General features: G+C 37.4%; 1 protein-coding gene across 3 annotated transcripts in view; it reads right to left on the minus strand.

Moving 5' to 3' along the window:
• The window catches only part of LOC128019915 (fibroblast growth factor 14-like), a 127,398-nt gene that overhangs the window by 51,698 nt on the left and 57,827 nt on the right, over nt 1–17,873 (minus strand). Inside the window, exon 1 of one of the 3 annotated variants that reach the window (XM_052606263.1) lies at nt 1,493–2,762. The exons of the other annotated variants lie outside the window; for them this stretch is intronic. Within the exon in view, the coding sequence (XP_052462223.1) occupies nt 1,493–1,685 (193 nt within the window). The 5' untranslated portion in view covers nt 1,686–2,762. Of the gene's footprint in view, nt 1–1,492; nt 2,763–17,873 lie in introns of those variants that run through there. 3 annotated transcript variants of the gene reach the window in all.

Raw genomic sequence — 17,873 nt, forward strand, 5'->3', positions numbered from 1 at the left:
GTCTGCATGTCTCGACAAATGTCAGAGTTAAAATGGAGACGAATGTAGCATCTCACTGCCTTGTATGATGCAAGGCTATGTTAAAAGTCTACTCAGAATGTTCTTAAATGTTCTTAATGCTTAAAGAAACCTTATTTTCATTTTAATTGTAAATAGTGATAATGTTGGTAAACTTAACATAAATGCCTTGTAAGAAGATGCTTTCCCCCCAAAAAAGTTAACACTGGGATTGTAAAGGGAGGCCATGAGCTGTTTGCCATCTGTAATAAGATGGCCGTCACAGGTGCACGTTAACCGAGACGTTGCAGGCCTAATTCATCACTCTCATTTTCTCCTGGCAACAGCTACATCTTTTACTCACTACTTATTTGTGCAAGATTCGCCTCTGGACATCTCTGATAGGTACTATGATATACAGTATGCCAAATCGCCACCTGTATTATAGTTTTATCAGACTGTAGCTCAACTATTGGATAAGCTGCCAGCCTACAAGGTTTTATATATATTTCTGTTTGCAAACCAAAAATGCACACACAACACACTTATATTTTCTTGTTCTAAAAATGTGTATATCCCTTGTGATAAAACATTAACATACTAACTCAACAATATACGATTGTCCTGAGCTAACTGTCAATTTTTAAGATTGTCTCCTGAAAAACTGCTAATCATTTTCTGATTTTCTGTAAAGCAACCCTACGTACTAGAAAATTTTAAATTGCTATTTAAATGTGATGTATGAAAAATAAATCTTTTTTTTTTTTTTTGTAAAAAATACTTACATTTAGAATAATTAATCTTTACAGTAGGTCCCATCATAATTTAATTTTTCATCTAAAAAAAGTCTACATTACTGTTCGGGTGACAGAAAGCATGTTTTTATTTTAATCTTACCTAAACTGAATATTATGTCATTGCCATTTCTATTAAGATAGCTGTCATTGGATGTTGTTTACTGATGATGTGACAGCTTTTTTTCCTTCAATTGCATTCATGAAACGTGCAAATAATTCAACATCAACACCTCCCGAGGGTACAGAAAAGATTCAGATTGCCAAATCTCAGAATATTACAAACAATGCATATACATCTAGTTTGAATCAAAACAACATCTAGCTGTGATATACGTGGCCTTCAGAAACTGTGGAGAATTGTTTTGAGAATTATTTTGAGAGTATGACGTACATATATTTAAGTTGAATACGTGGTTTCATTACTTACTTGTCTTATTACTGACTTAATAATTTGTGTTAAAAAAAATGACAGATTTGCAAACTGATGGAAATAAAAACAGTCGGTCAAGGAAATCTGTCAAGACGCAAAATAAGTCTTAAAAACCCTGTAAACTATTCTGGTCAAGATTGCAGCTCCATGCCCTTGTTGTCAAAGCTGAATGTGAAAATGAAATGAGGGCGTTATTATCTCAAGACATTAAACATAGCATATACTTCTTATGTGCACAATTATGGTTCGTGTACAGAACTTCCCACACCTTGTCGTCGTAGTCTGCGTTTCCTGAGGCCGAAGATTCGCACTTTGGAGAAGATGTCGACCAGATTCCCATTGCAAAGCCCTTTATTCTTATTGGGGCTTTTTCTCCTTCTGTTGGTGGATGGTCGGTCTATATGCTGCTCCCGTGCCTGTCTCTTCTGGCGGATCAAACCGCTGGCAATCGCCGCTGCCATGTCTCAAAAACAGGGCTGTTGAACCCCTTACACACACGCACAGAGAACAACAACAAACCGCCCGATCGGTCTCAATTATTGTCCCATTTTTGCGACTGTTTGTGTGCTCTGCCCTCTGAAATGCACGGATGATGATCAAAGATATCCACACATCACCAGTGGCGAAATAAGAAAATGGATTTGCATAATGAATACAAAGGTGAAGTGTTACTCAACTGTCCGTATTTCACATGTTGTCCAATTTTCATTTCGGAGTCACGCGGCTCGCAGGTTACTTTTCATTCCTGATTTCACAACGCTTTTCGGAAAATTATTATCATATGAGTTGTCCGGCTCCTCCAGATTGTAGAATATGAAAATATATTCAAGGCACGCCTGAGCGTCTCACTGATCCGTCACTTTCCTTCCTTTATGTCTGACCCGGTCCTGGTGAAATTCAGCACCCTGGCCAGCGACATCCACTCCCGGAGTCTGAACAAACAACGCGTTTTTCGTTCTGAGCTGTCAAGCGGAGAAAAGCGACCACCTTCGTCTCCCAGGTGGAGCCCTGCGACTACACATATTAATATGTCTCACATATTTACCAAGTTTAGCAGATATCCACGCCAGTTCCGTTCAAACGTCCACTCATCTTGAGAATAACCGACGGCGCAACGACGGTGAATTGAGGTAAGTTTGAACTAAGGTGTTTCTTGTTGATAAGGGATCTCCTCAGACGTTCACTCCCCATTCAGTCTCATGTTCTAGGTCGCGTGGTTTTTCAGTAGCGATGTGCGTTTTTTCCCCCTTTTCTAAAGCAGCAGGAGAGAATGTAAGCAACACCGAGCTGCTCCGGTGAGGATTACGTCTACTTGGTGTGACAAGAACGAACAAATAAATAAACTCAAATAAAAAGTCTTTGCCTGAAGCGGGAGCATACAAATGCGCAGCATAAGTGCTAACGTTAGCAAGGAAAGAAAACGTATTCAAGAAATGCTCCTCTTCATCCTCCAGTTCGAGCTCATTTAGCGTCTCCAACCGTTTGGAGCGTGTGAGACGCACGCGCTTCCCGCCTCAGCCTCACAGATCAACGGCATCAACAAGTCTTGACGGCCACGCGCTTCCCGCCTCAGCCTCACAGATCATCAACAAGTCTTAAGGACAAACCCCTCCTTTGCCATCGTTTCCAAAACGTAAAAAAACACCCTTCAGTTAATGTCAATATAGATCATGTATTTTCTGATAAGAACCGATGACAACATTTAAATATTTTCCAAATGTATCTAGTAGAATTTATCAAATAATGTTTCTAGAGGCTAGTTGGTAGATGCCAAATAAGTGTGTATATATATATATATATATATATATATATATACACACACACACACACACACACACACATAGGCTATAGACATTCAGATGCTATTCGAATTTTAAAAAAAAAACGTATTTTAAAGTGTATTAACGACAATCAAGCAATGTGTTTATTTTATTTATGTTTATTTATTGTTTGTTTTTGTTTTTTGGAGACAGAAAGCATAAGAATTGAATGTCTAGGAAATGCATTTCACTCAACTCCACCGACACGCCCCACGAGATCGAAATGAAGTAGAAATGCATCACACCTCTGAGGTGCTATTGAGACCCCCAGTGCTTAGACAAACACACCTATGTAACGCATTGCATGGATGAGTACCTGTTTTTTGCTATAGGCATACATTTATCTGTCGCCTGTTTCTTTAATCATATGGTAATGAGTGTTGCGATAAGGGCTGGGGTGCTAGTTTAATATCATGCCCCAATAACACAGAGTATTTTCTCATTTAGATTAATATCACCAGAGAAACACAATCACAGAGGAGGAATTAAAAAAAGAAAAACTCAAGAGGGCCATCTGCTGTTTGTCCCTGCAATGAAATATTCAGTCTTTCATCCCCCTGCTGTTTTCAACCCCTTCCACCCAAAGAAGCAATATAACTCTGGAGTGGTATTTCCAGACCAGTCACTGCTTGAGCAGATTAAAGAGAAAATACAAAAATATATGGAACATGCAATTCAATCTAACAATATATAGATTACATGTATAGACTTTCGCAAAAGCCATTTTGCATTAAAATGGGGAAAAATTACTATTAGCATACCTTAATAAACCATACCAACACAAATATTCTAGATTGCTAAAATACTGAGAGCATAAGCTGACTGCATCATTGCCGGTGGAGCAGCCACTGCAGTTTGTGCAGCCGCCAGCAGCGGACACTGTCAGCTTAACTATGTCTCCTTTTACAATAGCACAGACAGATCACTAGGTTTCATGTCTAAGCCATTAACATAAAGACATCTATAATTCATTTGCATTTAAATGTTACTATATTTGAAAATGTATGAATCAAAATGACTTTCTGAATAGCTTATATATGAAAGCTGTTTGTATATGCAAAAATAAAAAAACAAAGACAAGCAGTAACGTATTAAAGCCTTAACAGAGGTATTACACTCTAACATCACATAACAACAGGTTATGCAAAATTAAAAAAGTAATCAACGAATCTGTGGTACAAACTAAAATATATGTATATACACACACACACACACACACACACAAAAGTCTCAGTAATGAGATTAATACAGAAATGGATCATTCACTTCAATAAAAGGAAGCGTTCAGATGACAAACGGACTACACAGCAAAAACCCAGGGCAAAAAGACAGACCAAATAGGGAACAAGCATTTAAATTCTAAATCAACTTGCACACACAAGTGATTACTGTATTTCTTTAAAAAACAACAACTGCATTGTCATCAGGATGAGAGTGTGCACATACCTACATGCTTTCTCCTTCTGAACGTATGAGACTCCATAGCAAACCCATTGCACATTCAGCCAAGGTAACAGCGCATTTCCCTGCCTGGCTGTCAATGACACGGCCCCATTTATAGGGTCTATAGTCACAGATAACATTATTAGTAGGATCTGCCCCAAACAATTGCTGTTCAGCCAGCTGAGGCATTCTCCTCTGAGGCTTCAGAGGCAAATTTTTAAATAACAATGTTTCACCTTGAACTTTTAATGATGATGAGCTGAAATAAACTATTTTGCTCAAGTTTACCAAGAGGATAATGTGGAGGCACCCATGCGAACAGCACAGCTCAAAGATCATAAGAGAACAGATGTGTAATTCAGAAGCAGCACTTTTGATGTAGAACTAATTAACTGCTACATAAATGTGAGCCAACTCCAGCCTCCCACACTGTCCTCCACCTGGTCTTCTATGAACATTAGCTGACAAGATGAATGAAACACGAAAAGATGAATGTCCGTTCTAGTAAATGCCATATGATACAATACATTCAAAATCAAAGAGAATGGAGAGCTGGCCTTTAAAAAAAATAACATGAGATGACTGCAACTTCTGTTTTATACAAATGCAGCGCTCTGATGTTGTCCACACATCATCAAAGGGAAAGAGATGGATGAGATAGCGGTGGCAGGGAATAAGAAATACAAATTTACTAAAGCCCGGAGGAGCAATGAGAAAATAAGAACTACATCTTACTTCAAAAAATGTAACAGCAGACATAGACACCAAATAAACAAGTCGATCGTTTGTATCACTATGGAAGGCTTTAGGGCAATATGGCTTTTATTAGTTGTCGTGATGACAGAAGTTGTAAATTGGACTTAACATCATATGCGCCGAGTCAAGAGGAAAACAGGAGATTTACTGCTTTGTTTAAATCAAATTGTTTCACACTGTTGGGGTGGAAGAGAGAGCTTAATTTAATTCAGGACATAGTAATGATTTTTGGTTAGTGTTGTCATCTGGGTTTAATCGGCTTTGTGAAATGTCACCGCTCTGAGAAGACGTCGACATTGATGAAGATGCTGAATGTGGTGGAGAATGTGGTGTTTTACAGAGAAATCTCACCATGCTGTACTGTAATGATTTAGGTTAATAAAGCAGACTTGAACAAAATTAAAGGAAAATGAGAAATTAGTTTTCTGCTTAAATGGCAGAGAATGACTTTCTCTCTCATATCGAGGGAATTATTGGATAATAAAAGAGAGACATTTAAAGAAAACAATCTCATGCTCTCATTTTCATGATAGTTTTTTTTTTTTCTGCTACAAATTTATAGACAGCTATTCTGAGTCATAAACAACAACACTTAAGCAATATTATTGTAATTTTGGTAATATTTTGCCTAAAAACAATTGTATTTTCTGTATGACATATTCCTCATACTATTTTGAATGCAGTATGTTTACTGTGCACAGTTTGAAAATGTTCTGTCTGTGTGGAAGGACCTACTACATTTGGCAAAATATTCAGTACACATGCAGAGGACACTACGTGGGATTTTGTAGCCCACAATGCAGTGCACTCAACTTTACCTTTTACTTCCTATGTGATTAACAAACCAGGAGTAATATCATGATTTTAAAATATTTAATTTGAGTCATGATTTAATAAGACAAAAGTGAAGAATGTGTACACAAAACATTAAAAACACAAAATAACCATATTTTCTTTCCAAGATGTTAAATGAATATGACCTGCTGAATTAAACACACAACAAATGGAAATTATATGTTAACAAAGTTTTCTACATTTTACATCTGTGCTTATTTGTCTATAAAAATTGTCTGCAGTATACACTGCAAAATAAACTCTAAAAATAAGCCAATTTGACTGTATTTCAAAGATTATATCAAACCTGATTATCTCACTTTAAGTAAAATGCAGAAACTGATTTGTAAAGCCTGTATCTGCAAGCCAGTGTTATTCTGTTTTATGAAAAAGATAAAAGAGACGAGTCAGTGTTTAAATCAAGCTAAAAGCCGATGTAAGACGAGCACCTGTGTTAAATCAAATTGCGGATAAGTTAGACAAGAACAAAGGGGATCTAGCAAATCAATACAAGTCTGTTTGAGCTTGAGGGTTTTGCCATTAAGCCTGACATTTAAATATCAACAACAAATCTCATTAGAAAGGTGAGAATGTCAAATGTATCCTAATGTAGTCAAATGAGCAAGGATGCTTCCCTGTAAATAACCATATATAATCTTTAAATTACAGCCATTTTATCATGGGTCAAAAATACCAGTATAAAATAATGCATAATATGTCCTACACATACACACAAACATTATTTATTTTATATAAGTTATCATTATTTAATAATTGTTAATAATTATTGGTGTTCATATAGGGTTAGGTATTTCAACTTCAGAGTTCTGCTGGTATTTTTCTTATTGATTGGATTTACAATCTCGTAACCACTGAAAACACCTTAGCAGCTGCACAGCAATTAGCCTACTACAGTCTTGGCAATCCTAAATGTTTTGCAGAGCTGAGCAACACACATTTCACTCTGAAAATGTACAAATCTATCTTTTTTTTTTATACTGACACATGACCCCATTTTAAGATGCTCAGTATGTGTGAACACTGGGAGTTCTGTCTTACATGAAAACTTTAACGCCTTCAGAAGTGTAAAGTAGCATTGTGACTTCCTAAGATAATTTTCAGCTAGACTGGAAAGAAGTGTGGAATTCTGAGAGTGATAAAAGGTTTCATGACATTACTGAAATTGTGGGGGCTTTTTTTGTACTGAAAATGTCATTGGTTTATAGTCACCGTGGACATGTGTTCCGTTGTTCCGAGAAGAGCATTGCTCAGTGATGTACACCACTTCAAATTTGGCTCATCACTGACCCCTGAACAGTGATAGCAGAGTGAATTTCTCATAACACTGGGAGAGAGTTTAAATGACAGAAAAGAACACAACTCATCACATGCCATTACTCCCACCAGAGGGATGGGAAATGCCAGGATGCGCTTCAAAGAAATGGATATAGACAGAGCTGCTCCCTGAACGACAGTTAAAAATTCAGCTCACATCTCTGCCTGTCCTTTGATCCGGTTTTAAGTATGCAACACTCAGAAGTGTCTTGTCAGCAGTGGAGCAAAAAAAAAAAGCTCATCCGAGGAAGCCTGGGCACAGACTGTGAATTTAAATGAGCTGATTCTCTGCCTGGAAAGCCCTCTTTTTTCTAGTCCGTGAGAGAGAGGAGGAAAGGACTCTGAAAGTAATCTCCCGTGGAAACCCAAGGGACCTCCAAGCACACAAAATGGGCCAAAAGTGTATAGCCTTGAGAAACCCCTGGAATGTTATTATTTTCAGTTCAGTTGAAGAAAAAATGGACAAGAGTTGTTTGTGAATTGGACGCTTCTTATGCTGTATATGTTTTCAGTTTAGCAAACAGCTCAAAAGAGTCATTTCAATATGTAAACTGGACTACATTGTTTGTTTCATATTATGCTGAACCACTTTTTCCCCATCTTTCTCTCTGATAAAACCCAAATGCTATAATCTCAAACTAAAGCCCAAGGGTAGAAAGTAGCCTACCTATAGCCTGCAGTACCATGTGAACTATTCAAACAAGATGACAGACTTTCAGAAAGGCTGTGAGAAAGTGAGAATACCCCGAAGGAGAAGTTGGCACACAGGGAACGTCCCTTCACTATATCGTCCGCAGTGTATTTGCTCCCACACACCACATGCTGTGGCCTGTTTCTTGCGCTGGTCGGAACCAAATAATATAATGTAAAAACACACCCACCTAAAATCCTAACAAAAGCCTTCGGGACACCCACACAAACCCCTACATATAAAACACACACATAAAAAAAAAAAAACTTTAACCTTGAGAAAAACAGACAGCAACAGAATAAGCTGGAAGGAGAGACACAAATCACTGCCCCTTACAATTCATGAGATAGATGGGATTTCTATAAGGTTCATCCATTGAATGCTAATACCAGGCAAGCTGCTTAGACTAATGCCCATCCTTAATCTGAGCCTTTTCCTCTGGACTGCCGCTTTCAGCAGTTACATGGAAAATCCCGGTTGGTCAACTTACTACAGTGCAGTTTTTTTACAGAGGATTTCTTACAGTAGCTTGCTCCCAAGGATTTGTTCTCTTGGCTGAATTGGAATGCATAATGAATTCACACACTGACAACATTTGTTATAGTGATCTCCATTTTTAACGACAGGGGCAGATTATAATGTGATAGAAACACATCTGAGTCAATATTCTTCTGAGGAAGGTTTCTGAATCTCTCATGAACAGCCTTAAATGGGCTTTGTTCCATTAGTCAATGTGTTGCTATTCAGAGAAGCACAGACGTGACTCTAAAAGCATGCACACACAAATGCCTTATCAGTGCTGCAGTCCTTTCAACTGACCTGGATCCTGCTTAAAAATTTATTATGTTGCAATTTTATACTGAACTGTACTTTTGTTTCAGACTTAAATATCACTTTCCTTGAAAACTGAACTGGAATACCTAACCATGAGAAATCTCAAGCTACGTCAACAAAAACCTAGTGCAGGCTGTAAGTCAGGTCAATGTTAAATCAATAATTTTTGTGTCAGAAAGAGAAGAGTGAAGAAAATTCTCCTTTTGTGTTGCACAGATGCAAGTCATGCAGGTTTTGAACAATGTAAGTTGAAAATTATTACAATTATTACAGAACTGCAGTATTTAACATTCACAATCCAGGAACCCCAACTCAGACTCTAAATAAACCTACGGACTCTAAATATTAAAAGATAGATTTGATCAGTAACGTTTTATAATAAATGACATAAAAAATGATATTAACAACATTAACATTATATAATAAGTACAAGACATTTAGAAATGTCAGAATAAAATTTAGTAATGTTACAAAAAGATATTAGCATTAGTTAAAGTGAACGAACAATGAACGATACCACTATGGCATTTATTAATCTTAGCTGATGTTAATATCTACTGTACATTTGCTAACAAACTGTGTTAGCAGAAGTGATACCAAAAGTTCTGTGTTGTATCTCTTCTCCACAGGCCCCCTGGAGAACCTTTAGGGACCCCCGATTGAAAACCCTGTTGTTGTTGTTTTTTGTTTTTTTTAATTCAACAATATTTCAACAAAAGAAGTAATTCAACAAAACAGTGAAATAACAAAAAGGCTATATGTCACATGTTGATCACATACACTTCCTCAGTCCTGCTCCACACTACCTGTGCTAATGTTGCATAATCCTTTAGTATTTATGTTACTCCTTATAATAAACTTTTTTATCTAGACCTCAACAAAGTAATTAGATTCAATGCTTTTGCTTCCCTGCAGAGGAAACCTTAAGTCCCACAGAGCCTTGAAAAACCGCTGACCAGCTGTTAATGGCCAGGGGAAGGTCAGCTGTGGAGAACACAGAGACAAAGACCAGACTTGGAATCTTCTCATCCGTCAGGAAAACAGATTAGCTGTCTAGCGTCTGGCCTACAGCAAGCAGAAGTCCACATAATACTGTTAGTGGCTGTAGCACAGGTGTGAACTAAGATACTGTAACAATATAAAAACTTCAGAATCACGGGAAGGAGGAGGCGGGAACTGGCGGACATTTAAATCAAACTTTAATAACCAAATAAACACAAAACCAAGCACAAAATAAAGTCCAGGCCTGGTCCTCTCTCGTTCTTCACTGTCATCACTCCTCTTCTGTATCCTTCCCGATCTCCTCCGTGGGAGTCGAGACCATTGAGTGGAGCAGGTGTCGCTCATTTCCAAATCACTCCACCGGCCTCGCGCCATTCCCATGGCTCTCGGACCCTCCCCACTCGTCACAGATTTGTACAGTCAACACTTCCACAGTTAGTATCTCCAGGATGTGTGCAATAACCCTGCCACACTCTGCTCAAACACACTGCTTGTTTACAGTGTGCACAACCAGAGCAAACACAAACCAGCCATTATGCACCCGTGATAAACTCACATACTGACATATTTACAGCAAACAGATTCTCCCTTGAAGGAAAACACACATTTAAATGTCATATCCGAAACAGACAGTGCAACACTGGATATCTGAAGAAGCTCTCAGATCCACAATACCACAATAACCCCCACCACCATGACCCTTTTTTTATTCAAAGCTTGCAGGTTATTTTCCACAAGCATCAACAATTTGCTTTGTTAGGGCAAAGCTATAACAACAGAGTTTTTACTTTACATTAAAGTGATAGCTCACCCAAACATGTTTCTTCTATGACAAAAGAAGAAATGCAAACTGCACTTATGCTCTGTGCTCTTTAGAACTTTCCATCTTAAAAGTATATAAAAGAACCCTAAAAATTATCCATATGACTTCTGCACTATAATCCAAGTCTTCAGAAATCACACAAAAGACCATTGCAAGTGGAATCAGATGGTCTGATTTATGAGCAAATCATTCTGATTTGTGAAAGAGAAAACATTCCTTCACAAATCAGACACTGCTACTTTTCTCTTGAGCTCCAATTAGCTCCATACCAAGGAGAGTTACTGTAAGGGTCCTACAGTATCTAAATTTTCATTGAATAATTTACTTTAATTTTATTAAATTCTCATCTGTTGCTCACAAAAAGTCGTCATAATGCTTCAGAAGTCATTTTGGAGGCTGGTCCACATTCACTTGTGATATATTGGAAAGAGCCACCAAAATCTTCAAATATTCTCCTTTTACTTTCTATAATTAATGGTAAGTCGTTTAGGTTCCGGTAGACATGACAGTAAGCAAATAATTACATTTTGTATGAACTATCCCTTGAAGTGTGTTGTAGAATAACTTTAAAACTATGTGCCATAATACTGGAATACACAGTCTGAAAGGGGAGAAATTTTACAGAAAAAAAAAAACTTTTCACAGCAGACACAAGACCAATTATAATGATCTATATATTTATTAGAGTCCGAAAAACTAAATTGCCAAAGTGCTGAAATCCATTTATTGAGTTCCATATAGGAATAACAAGTACTAACAGTTGTGTAAACCAATACTAAAAAGGTAGGATATAAGACACATTTGTAAAGTCCTTGATGGGAAATTGCAAATGGAAAACAAAATGTAATAGCTTTTAAAGTAACAGCACACAGGAGTGAACAGTAAATGCTTGAAAATGTGTGTTTTTGGTGATATTTGTTTTATGCTATGCTGTTATAAAACCACAAGGGGGAGGTCAAGAGCGCAGCAGAGACCAGCTCAGTGACATCAGTGAGAAATCACAAATTCTAATTGCAAAATGTGGCTAAACAATCCCTCATGACAGCTATTATCTGTTATGTCATGCTGTGATGACTTTTTCAGCCTTTTAGCTGAATCATGAATACAACACAAGTGACAACAGTCATATTATCCCAAACACAATCTTTATCTTAGGCCCTCACAGTTTTAGCAGTTTGGCAACGTCTAGAAATGCTCTTTCTGTACTTCAGCCGTTTCTGAGTCTCAGGTATCATTCTAACAAATGTGTTGCAAATACATTTGCCTGAAAATTAGCATTCTAATGAACAAGGCAGGCAGGATAAAAAAGCAGATTGAGAAAAAAAATCCTGCAATGTCTTTCCATACACATTTAAGACAGCAAAGATGCCCTCAAGTGGTCAGATCGGGCTACTTCAAGATTTAAGGGGGGGGGGGCACTGCAGAGACTGCAAGCAGTTCCTCGCTGATTTAATCATAGCATGTAAAACACAGCACTGACCTGCGAAAGACATTTACTCGTATTTTAAACACACGCTCATTGCATATAAACAAGAGACGTCAGGTATTCATGCATTAAATGGCATCAAATTCATCACACACTGGCACATCATTCATGAGCAGGAAACATCTGGTACAGAGCTGGATGACATGCTTTCTGTGAACTGCTGCAGGCTCCATTTCTCACATTCTGAACCATTAGGTAACGGCACTGTGTCCTGGCTGTCAGAGCTGCATGAGGTGAAATGCAGACTGATCTATTGTCCTTTCCTCACCCTGCTATGACATCATCAGCAAGAAGATCTTTTGGTGCATGTCATTAGGGAGTGTATTATTTCCCTTCCAAAAGTTACGTAATACAGACGGCTCTGCATAGGTGCTCACTGCTCTAAACCACACCAAGGATTACAGCCTGAAGCCAAACGCGATCCAATATGAGTGCAAGTGCATGTTAGTGTGTGTGTTTGTGTGTCACGGCCCAAATTACTACAAATATTCTGTGCAACACTGTCACACAGGCAGTGAGAGAATGAAAAGCTTTATTTGATATTAAGGTGAGGGTGAGAAGCACTAATCCCACTGATCCCATCTGTTAACTGTGTCATTCATTAAACACATCAGCATTTTTAATTGATCCAACTATAGATGCTGCATGTTTAATCTGCCTTCTAGTTGTGTAGTTAATAGGTTTATAAATGTATCTTCCTCTCACGCATGATGTCCCATGATCACCCTAATATTGACAAGGTCACCTAGTCATACAAAATTTTGACTGCTTTTGGTGATTAAAGATACTTTTGTAGTTTAAAATGAAAATCACAATGATTGTGTGTGAGAAACAGACCAAAATTCAAGTCCTTTGTTGGAAAAGCTTTTCTCTTTGCTGCAGCTTTTAAATCTCATTCGTGTTTACTCAAATTCAAACTTTTTTTATGTATATTTTTGGTCTGTTCCTTAATAAAAAGTTATTTTTTTAGCTTCAGAAACCTTGGGAAGCATGGCCCACTCCAGCTTTGAATTTCTGCAAAATATCTCCTAACAGAATTTAAATGGCAAGAAAGTGAATAAATGATGAAAGGATTAACTATGGAAATAAAAACTTGGCTAACATTACAACATTGCAGCTAAAACTACATTTTTAATGTGATACTAAAGGATTGCTCACATTACCAATATTTTGACAAAAATTCCTGAAAAAAGTTATATTGTCTATTGTCAATTCTGTAGCGATGTATGGTTTATGATGCTCTCACAGATGTCACTTTCAAATCAAGCAGTTGGTCAACGCAGCAAATTTGCATGACTAATTTGAACCCGTTGCAAACTCTGCAAGCAGAAATCTTTTGCTTGTATTATGTACATAAATGAACCCAGGTGAACACATTTAAACAGGTTGTGAACGCTGTTTTGTTTTCACACTGTTAAATAGAACTTTTTAACTTATAAAGTCCAGTACAAACATTACTGCCACTTGTCAACGGCAGCTGTGACAGACCAGATCAATCAACCATAGGCTAGATTGTCCCATTTAACAACATTTAGTTTGAACTACATAGCCTTCGAAGGCGTGGCCTTCACCAGTATTAGCCTAGCAACATGCTATCGCCAAATTCTACTTAAATCAGGCGAGAGTTGCTTCTTCCATGTAAACCATTATTTGTATGTTGTACAAAGTTGCTACCTATTTAGAGAGTTCTGAATCAGTCATTAAGGGGGTTTCTTGGAAGGCAGCTTTCGGAACAGAGCTATATCATCTTGACTGTGAGAATCTATTGTTCTCTATCCTGAAGAGCTACAAGATTCAGGGTTAATAGAATGACAAGAGTAGACATCTTAAAAGTTCAATTTAGAGATTGGATGACATCTTTCGGGATGGAGAAAGAGTGGTAATGGAGCATGACAGGATACATCTTTTTCAAAGGAGAAAGAGAGAGAAAGAAAGAAAAAAGGAAAGATAAATGTAGCAGTGCTCATGTTGTCTACTCCACAGTGACCTTTTAGCACTAGCTATTTATAACCACAAGAGGGGAGAAAAGGCGGGTTTTGTCCTCTCCCTTTTTTCCCCACCTCCCCCGTCCAGGTCTTAGTCAGTCTTATTGAATGGCTTAAATGGGATTGCTTCCAATCATCTATCTTGAGTAAAGATTCATTGGCATTCTTCTTTAGCCACAAATACATGATGCCTACCAGGTCGTGATTTACAACACCCATCAGCTGACATCCAGTGCTTTTCAGTGGACGTCTCTTTTTCACTTAAATCGTTTTTTAAAAATGATCCACAAAACACCTGATAGTCTCTATAAGACACTCTTCATGGTCTTTTTTATAATCACTATTTTTATTGCTCATACAAATACCATACTAAAATACAGTTTCCAATGCTGTGCAGCTTCAGAACAATGACTTTTTATAAGCAGGTTCTTTAAATGAATAAAAGAGTGTAACAAGAAAAGTCTGATTCACAAACAAATAAATCATAATCATAAATATATATTTGTTTCTAATTTATGATAATTTTACAGTTAATATAAACCTAAAAATGAATATAATTCTTTCATCATTTACAGTACAATAATAATATATTACACTATTAACACTGGGATTCCAAAAACAATGGATCTTTATTAAACTCATGATATTCATTATTCATAATGGAATGGAATTTCATTATGTGGAAGAGAGAGAGAGAGAGAGAGAGAGAGAGATAAGAGACTTTTCAAGGTTTGGAATGACATTAGGGTGAATAAATGATGACAGAACTTTTATTTACCCCTTGAGGCCAGTTACTGGAATAGATTGCTGTCTCTTATAAAAAATAAAAAATAAATTGTTTAGCATTATAATAATTTTTCAGTGAAGTAGCATTTTTGTTTTTAAAAATGTTTGTCTTAAAGTACTAAAAGAACTGTTAATGGAACCAGTAAGTAAATGGAATCGTTAAAACTAAATGAGAATCAAAACCATAGAATTCCTTGATAATTCCAATCCCTGCTTGTAACACCCTAGCAAATACTAGTGCTTGTACAAAAAATCTGTTTGGTGTAGTGGTTGTGGTTTAAGAGGGCTGAATGAAAGGGTGGGGTTTGGCTGAAAGCAGCTCTCAAGCGACCAGACAGAAGTCTGAGTGTGAGCGACAGACGCCAACAGATCTGGGATTCCCCAGTTTACTGATTCTCCACACGTTCCCTCAGCCTGACTCTCATCTGCCCACTTTCTCCCTCTATCTTCTCTCTCTTTTCTCTCTCTCTCGTCCATTCAAAAGATTAAGGTGAATGTCATGATGCAGAGGGAGACCACCGTTGTTAGGTAACAGCATAAGAGCTCCCTAAAAACTTTCGTGGATGGTTTATGGCATACTGTATCATCCCACAGGTGCATCCATACTGCATCAAACAAGCTCAAACACACACAAATATTTTTCACACTAACGCCAGCATCCAGTGGGGCATCTGCACTCTAGATGCCTGCAAGCACACAGTCACTGTTTACCCATAATCCATCAGTAAAGGTCAAAAACTATAAACGTCAGACTGCAATTCCTAGAACCCCACTATTTATGACAGTCTCCATCTACTATGTCTGCTCTGAGCCATTTCTAGAGGACGACAAAAAATACTAACACAGCCAATTTAACACTTCCTCATGCAGAAAGCTGCCAAGCAGAGCCAGAGTAAAGGAAAGCGTGAATGCATGCGTGTTTGGTGGGGGGTCTCTACGATAGGCTTCTAACAGTTTGCAGCAGCAGCAAAAATGCCCTCTGTAAGTTTTACTCATAAATGATTAATCTTATCATGAAGGTGGGCAAAGGCAATACGGCATAAGGAAAAGGCATTTTAAACCTCCATCCCACTTAGACTGCCATAATGTAAAACTGTGTGTCCTATGGGCTTGACCTCCTTTGTGCCCATGTTCAGCCACTGGGGAGGATCTAGCTGCAATATTTCTGCTAGAATTACTCAATCAGGAAGAACTGCACCAACACACCATCAGGTGATTAAATACCCTAAAGAATCTAAAGTTTTAATAGATCAAAGAAAACACGATCAAGGAAGCCATCTGTCAACATCCATTTTCTGTGTCCTGTATTGGGGTGTAGTATTATTGCTGTACTGTACAAAAGCATCTGTCTAGAACACTCCTGTTTCTGTAGTTTTAGCATTTTGGCACAGTTTACACAGCTAAACGAATGTCTGCATCAGATCCGCTGATGGTTTTCGCCAATAAGGATCTACATAAGCTGGATAGTGATATAAGAGAGTGGATGGAACAATCTTAAAGCACACATTCAATTAAACTAACTCACCAAAGTGTTACAGCGGGTCCATCGACTGAGAGCTGGCAAGAAGCATAACTACTACTAAACGCTGTCTAAATATTAGTATGTTCTAATTCATGATATAAGAGACAGAACTAGTTTGTGTGGTGAGTATAAACATGAGATTTTTCAAAAACATAAAAAAAAAATCTTACCACAAATATTGGAATGCTAGTGTGTGTTTACATAAACATTTGTCTGAATACTAGTTACAGCAGTTTTTTGTGTTCAGGTTTGCTTGTGGTTACAATGATCTTACAACTTTCCTCTTGTAGATCTGTCAGCTCTCCTGACAACTCATAAACACATCCATTATTCGCTATACTGTACACTGGGCCACACAGATCAATCAGATAGCACTATTTATTTATTTATTTATTTATTTATTTATTTATGGCCATCAGGACTGAGGAGAACCAACAGGACAGCAAAACAAATTTTATGGACCCACTTATTAAGTGGCCTCTACTAGGTACTATATTAAGTGGTCTTAACTACTATGTACTTACATTTTAATTAATAATTTAGTACAATGTACTTATTGTGTACATACATGTTTTACATTGTACTTATATTTAAAAAAAAATGACATGTAATTACATCTGTATTTAATTTCTGTAATTACATTTATAATTACACTGTTGACCCATACTTTACACCTTAATCCACCAACTTACCCATAACTTGAACCCTCTCCCTAACCTTACCCCATCCCACCTCAATAGCAGCAAAAGTGTTTTACAATACAATATGAACACAATAAGAACATTGTACTTATTTTTTTATTTAAGTACATAGTAGTTAATGCCACCTAATATAGACGGTTTCAACGGCATCAACATAAACAAACGTTAATGCGCGTGAGCGCTTTTGTGGACCTAACTTAACTTCCGGTATAGATTCCAAATAGAATCAATAACAACAGTCAAGTCCCTCTAGAGTAGATATTTTTTGATAACAAACAAAATGTGTTTTCTGTGTGGATCAGGCGGACTTAATGAAAATGCTAATTCATTATTTGCCAGCAGGAGATGTTTTAAAGCATAGACATAAAGCGCGAGAAATAGAGGTTTCCCCAGTAACAGCTGTAAACAAAGCAGAGCTGGTACGCTCACACGCTGCTTTATCAGGCATATAACATGCAAGTCTTCTTTCAGAAATACAGCGATATAAAAACACCCATGCATCGTTTTGATATTTAAACATAAATGTAAGGAATTATTATTATTAAACGTGCAGTACGTAACGTTACGTTAGTCATGTTTATTTAACGAAGCCTTTTTGAAAATCGATCAGTTTTAAAATTGTGGCGAGTCT

The sequence above is a fragment of the Carassius gibelio genome, chromosome A9, assembly GCF_023724105.1.
Source record: "Carassius gibelio isolate Cgi1373 ecotype wild population from Czech Republic chromosome A9, carGib1.2-hapl.c, whole genome shotgun sequence".
NCBI lineage: Eukaryota > Metazoa > Chordata > Actinopteri > Cypriniformes > Cyprinidae > Carassius > Carassius gibelio.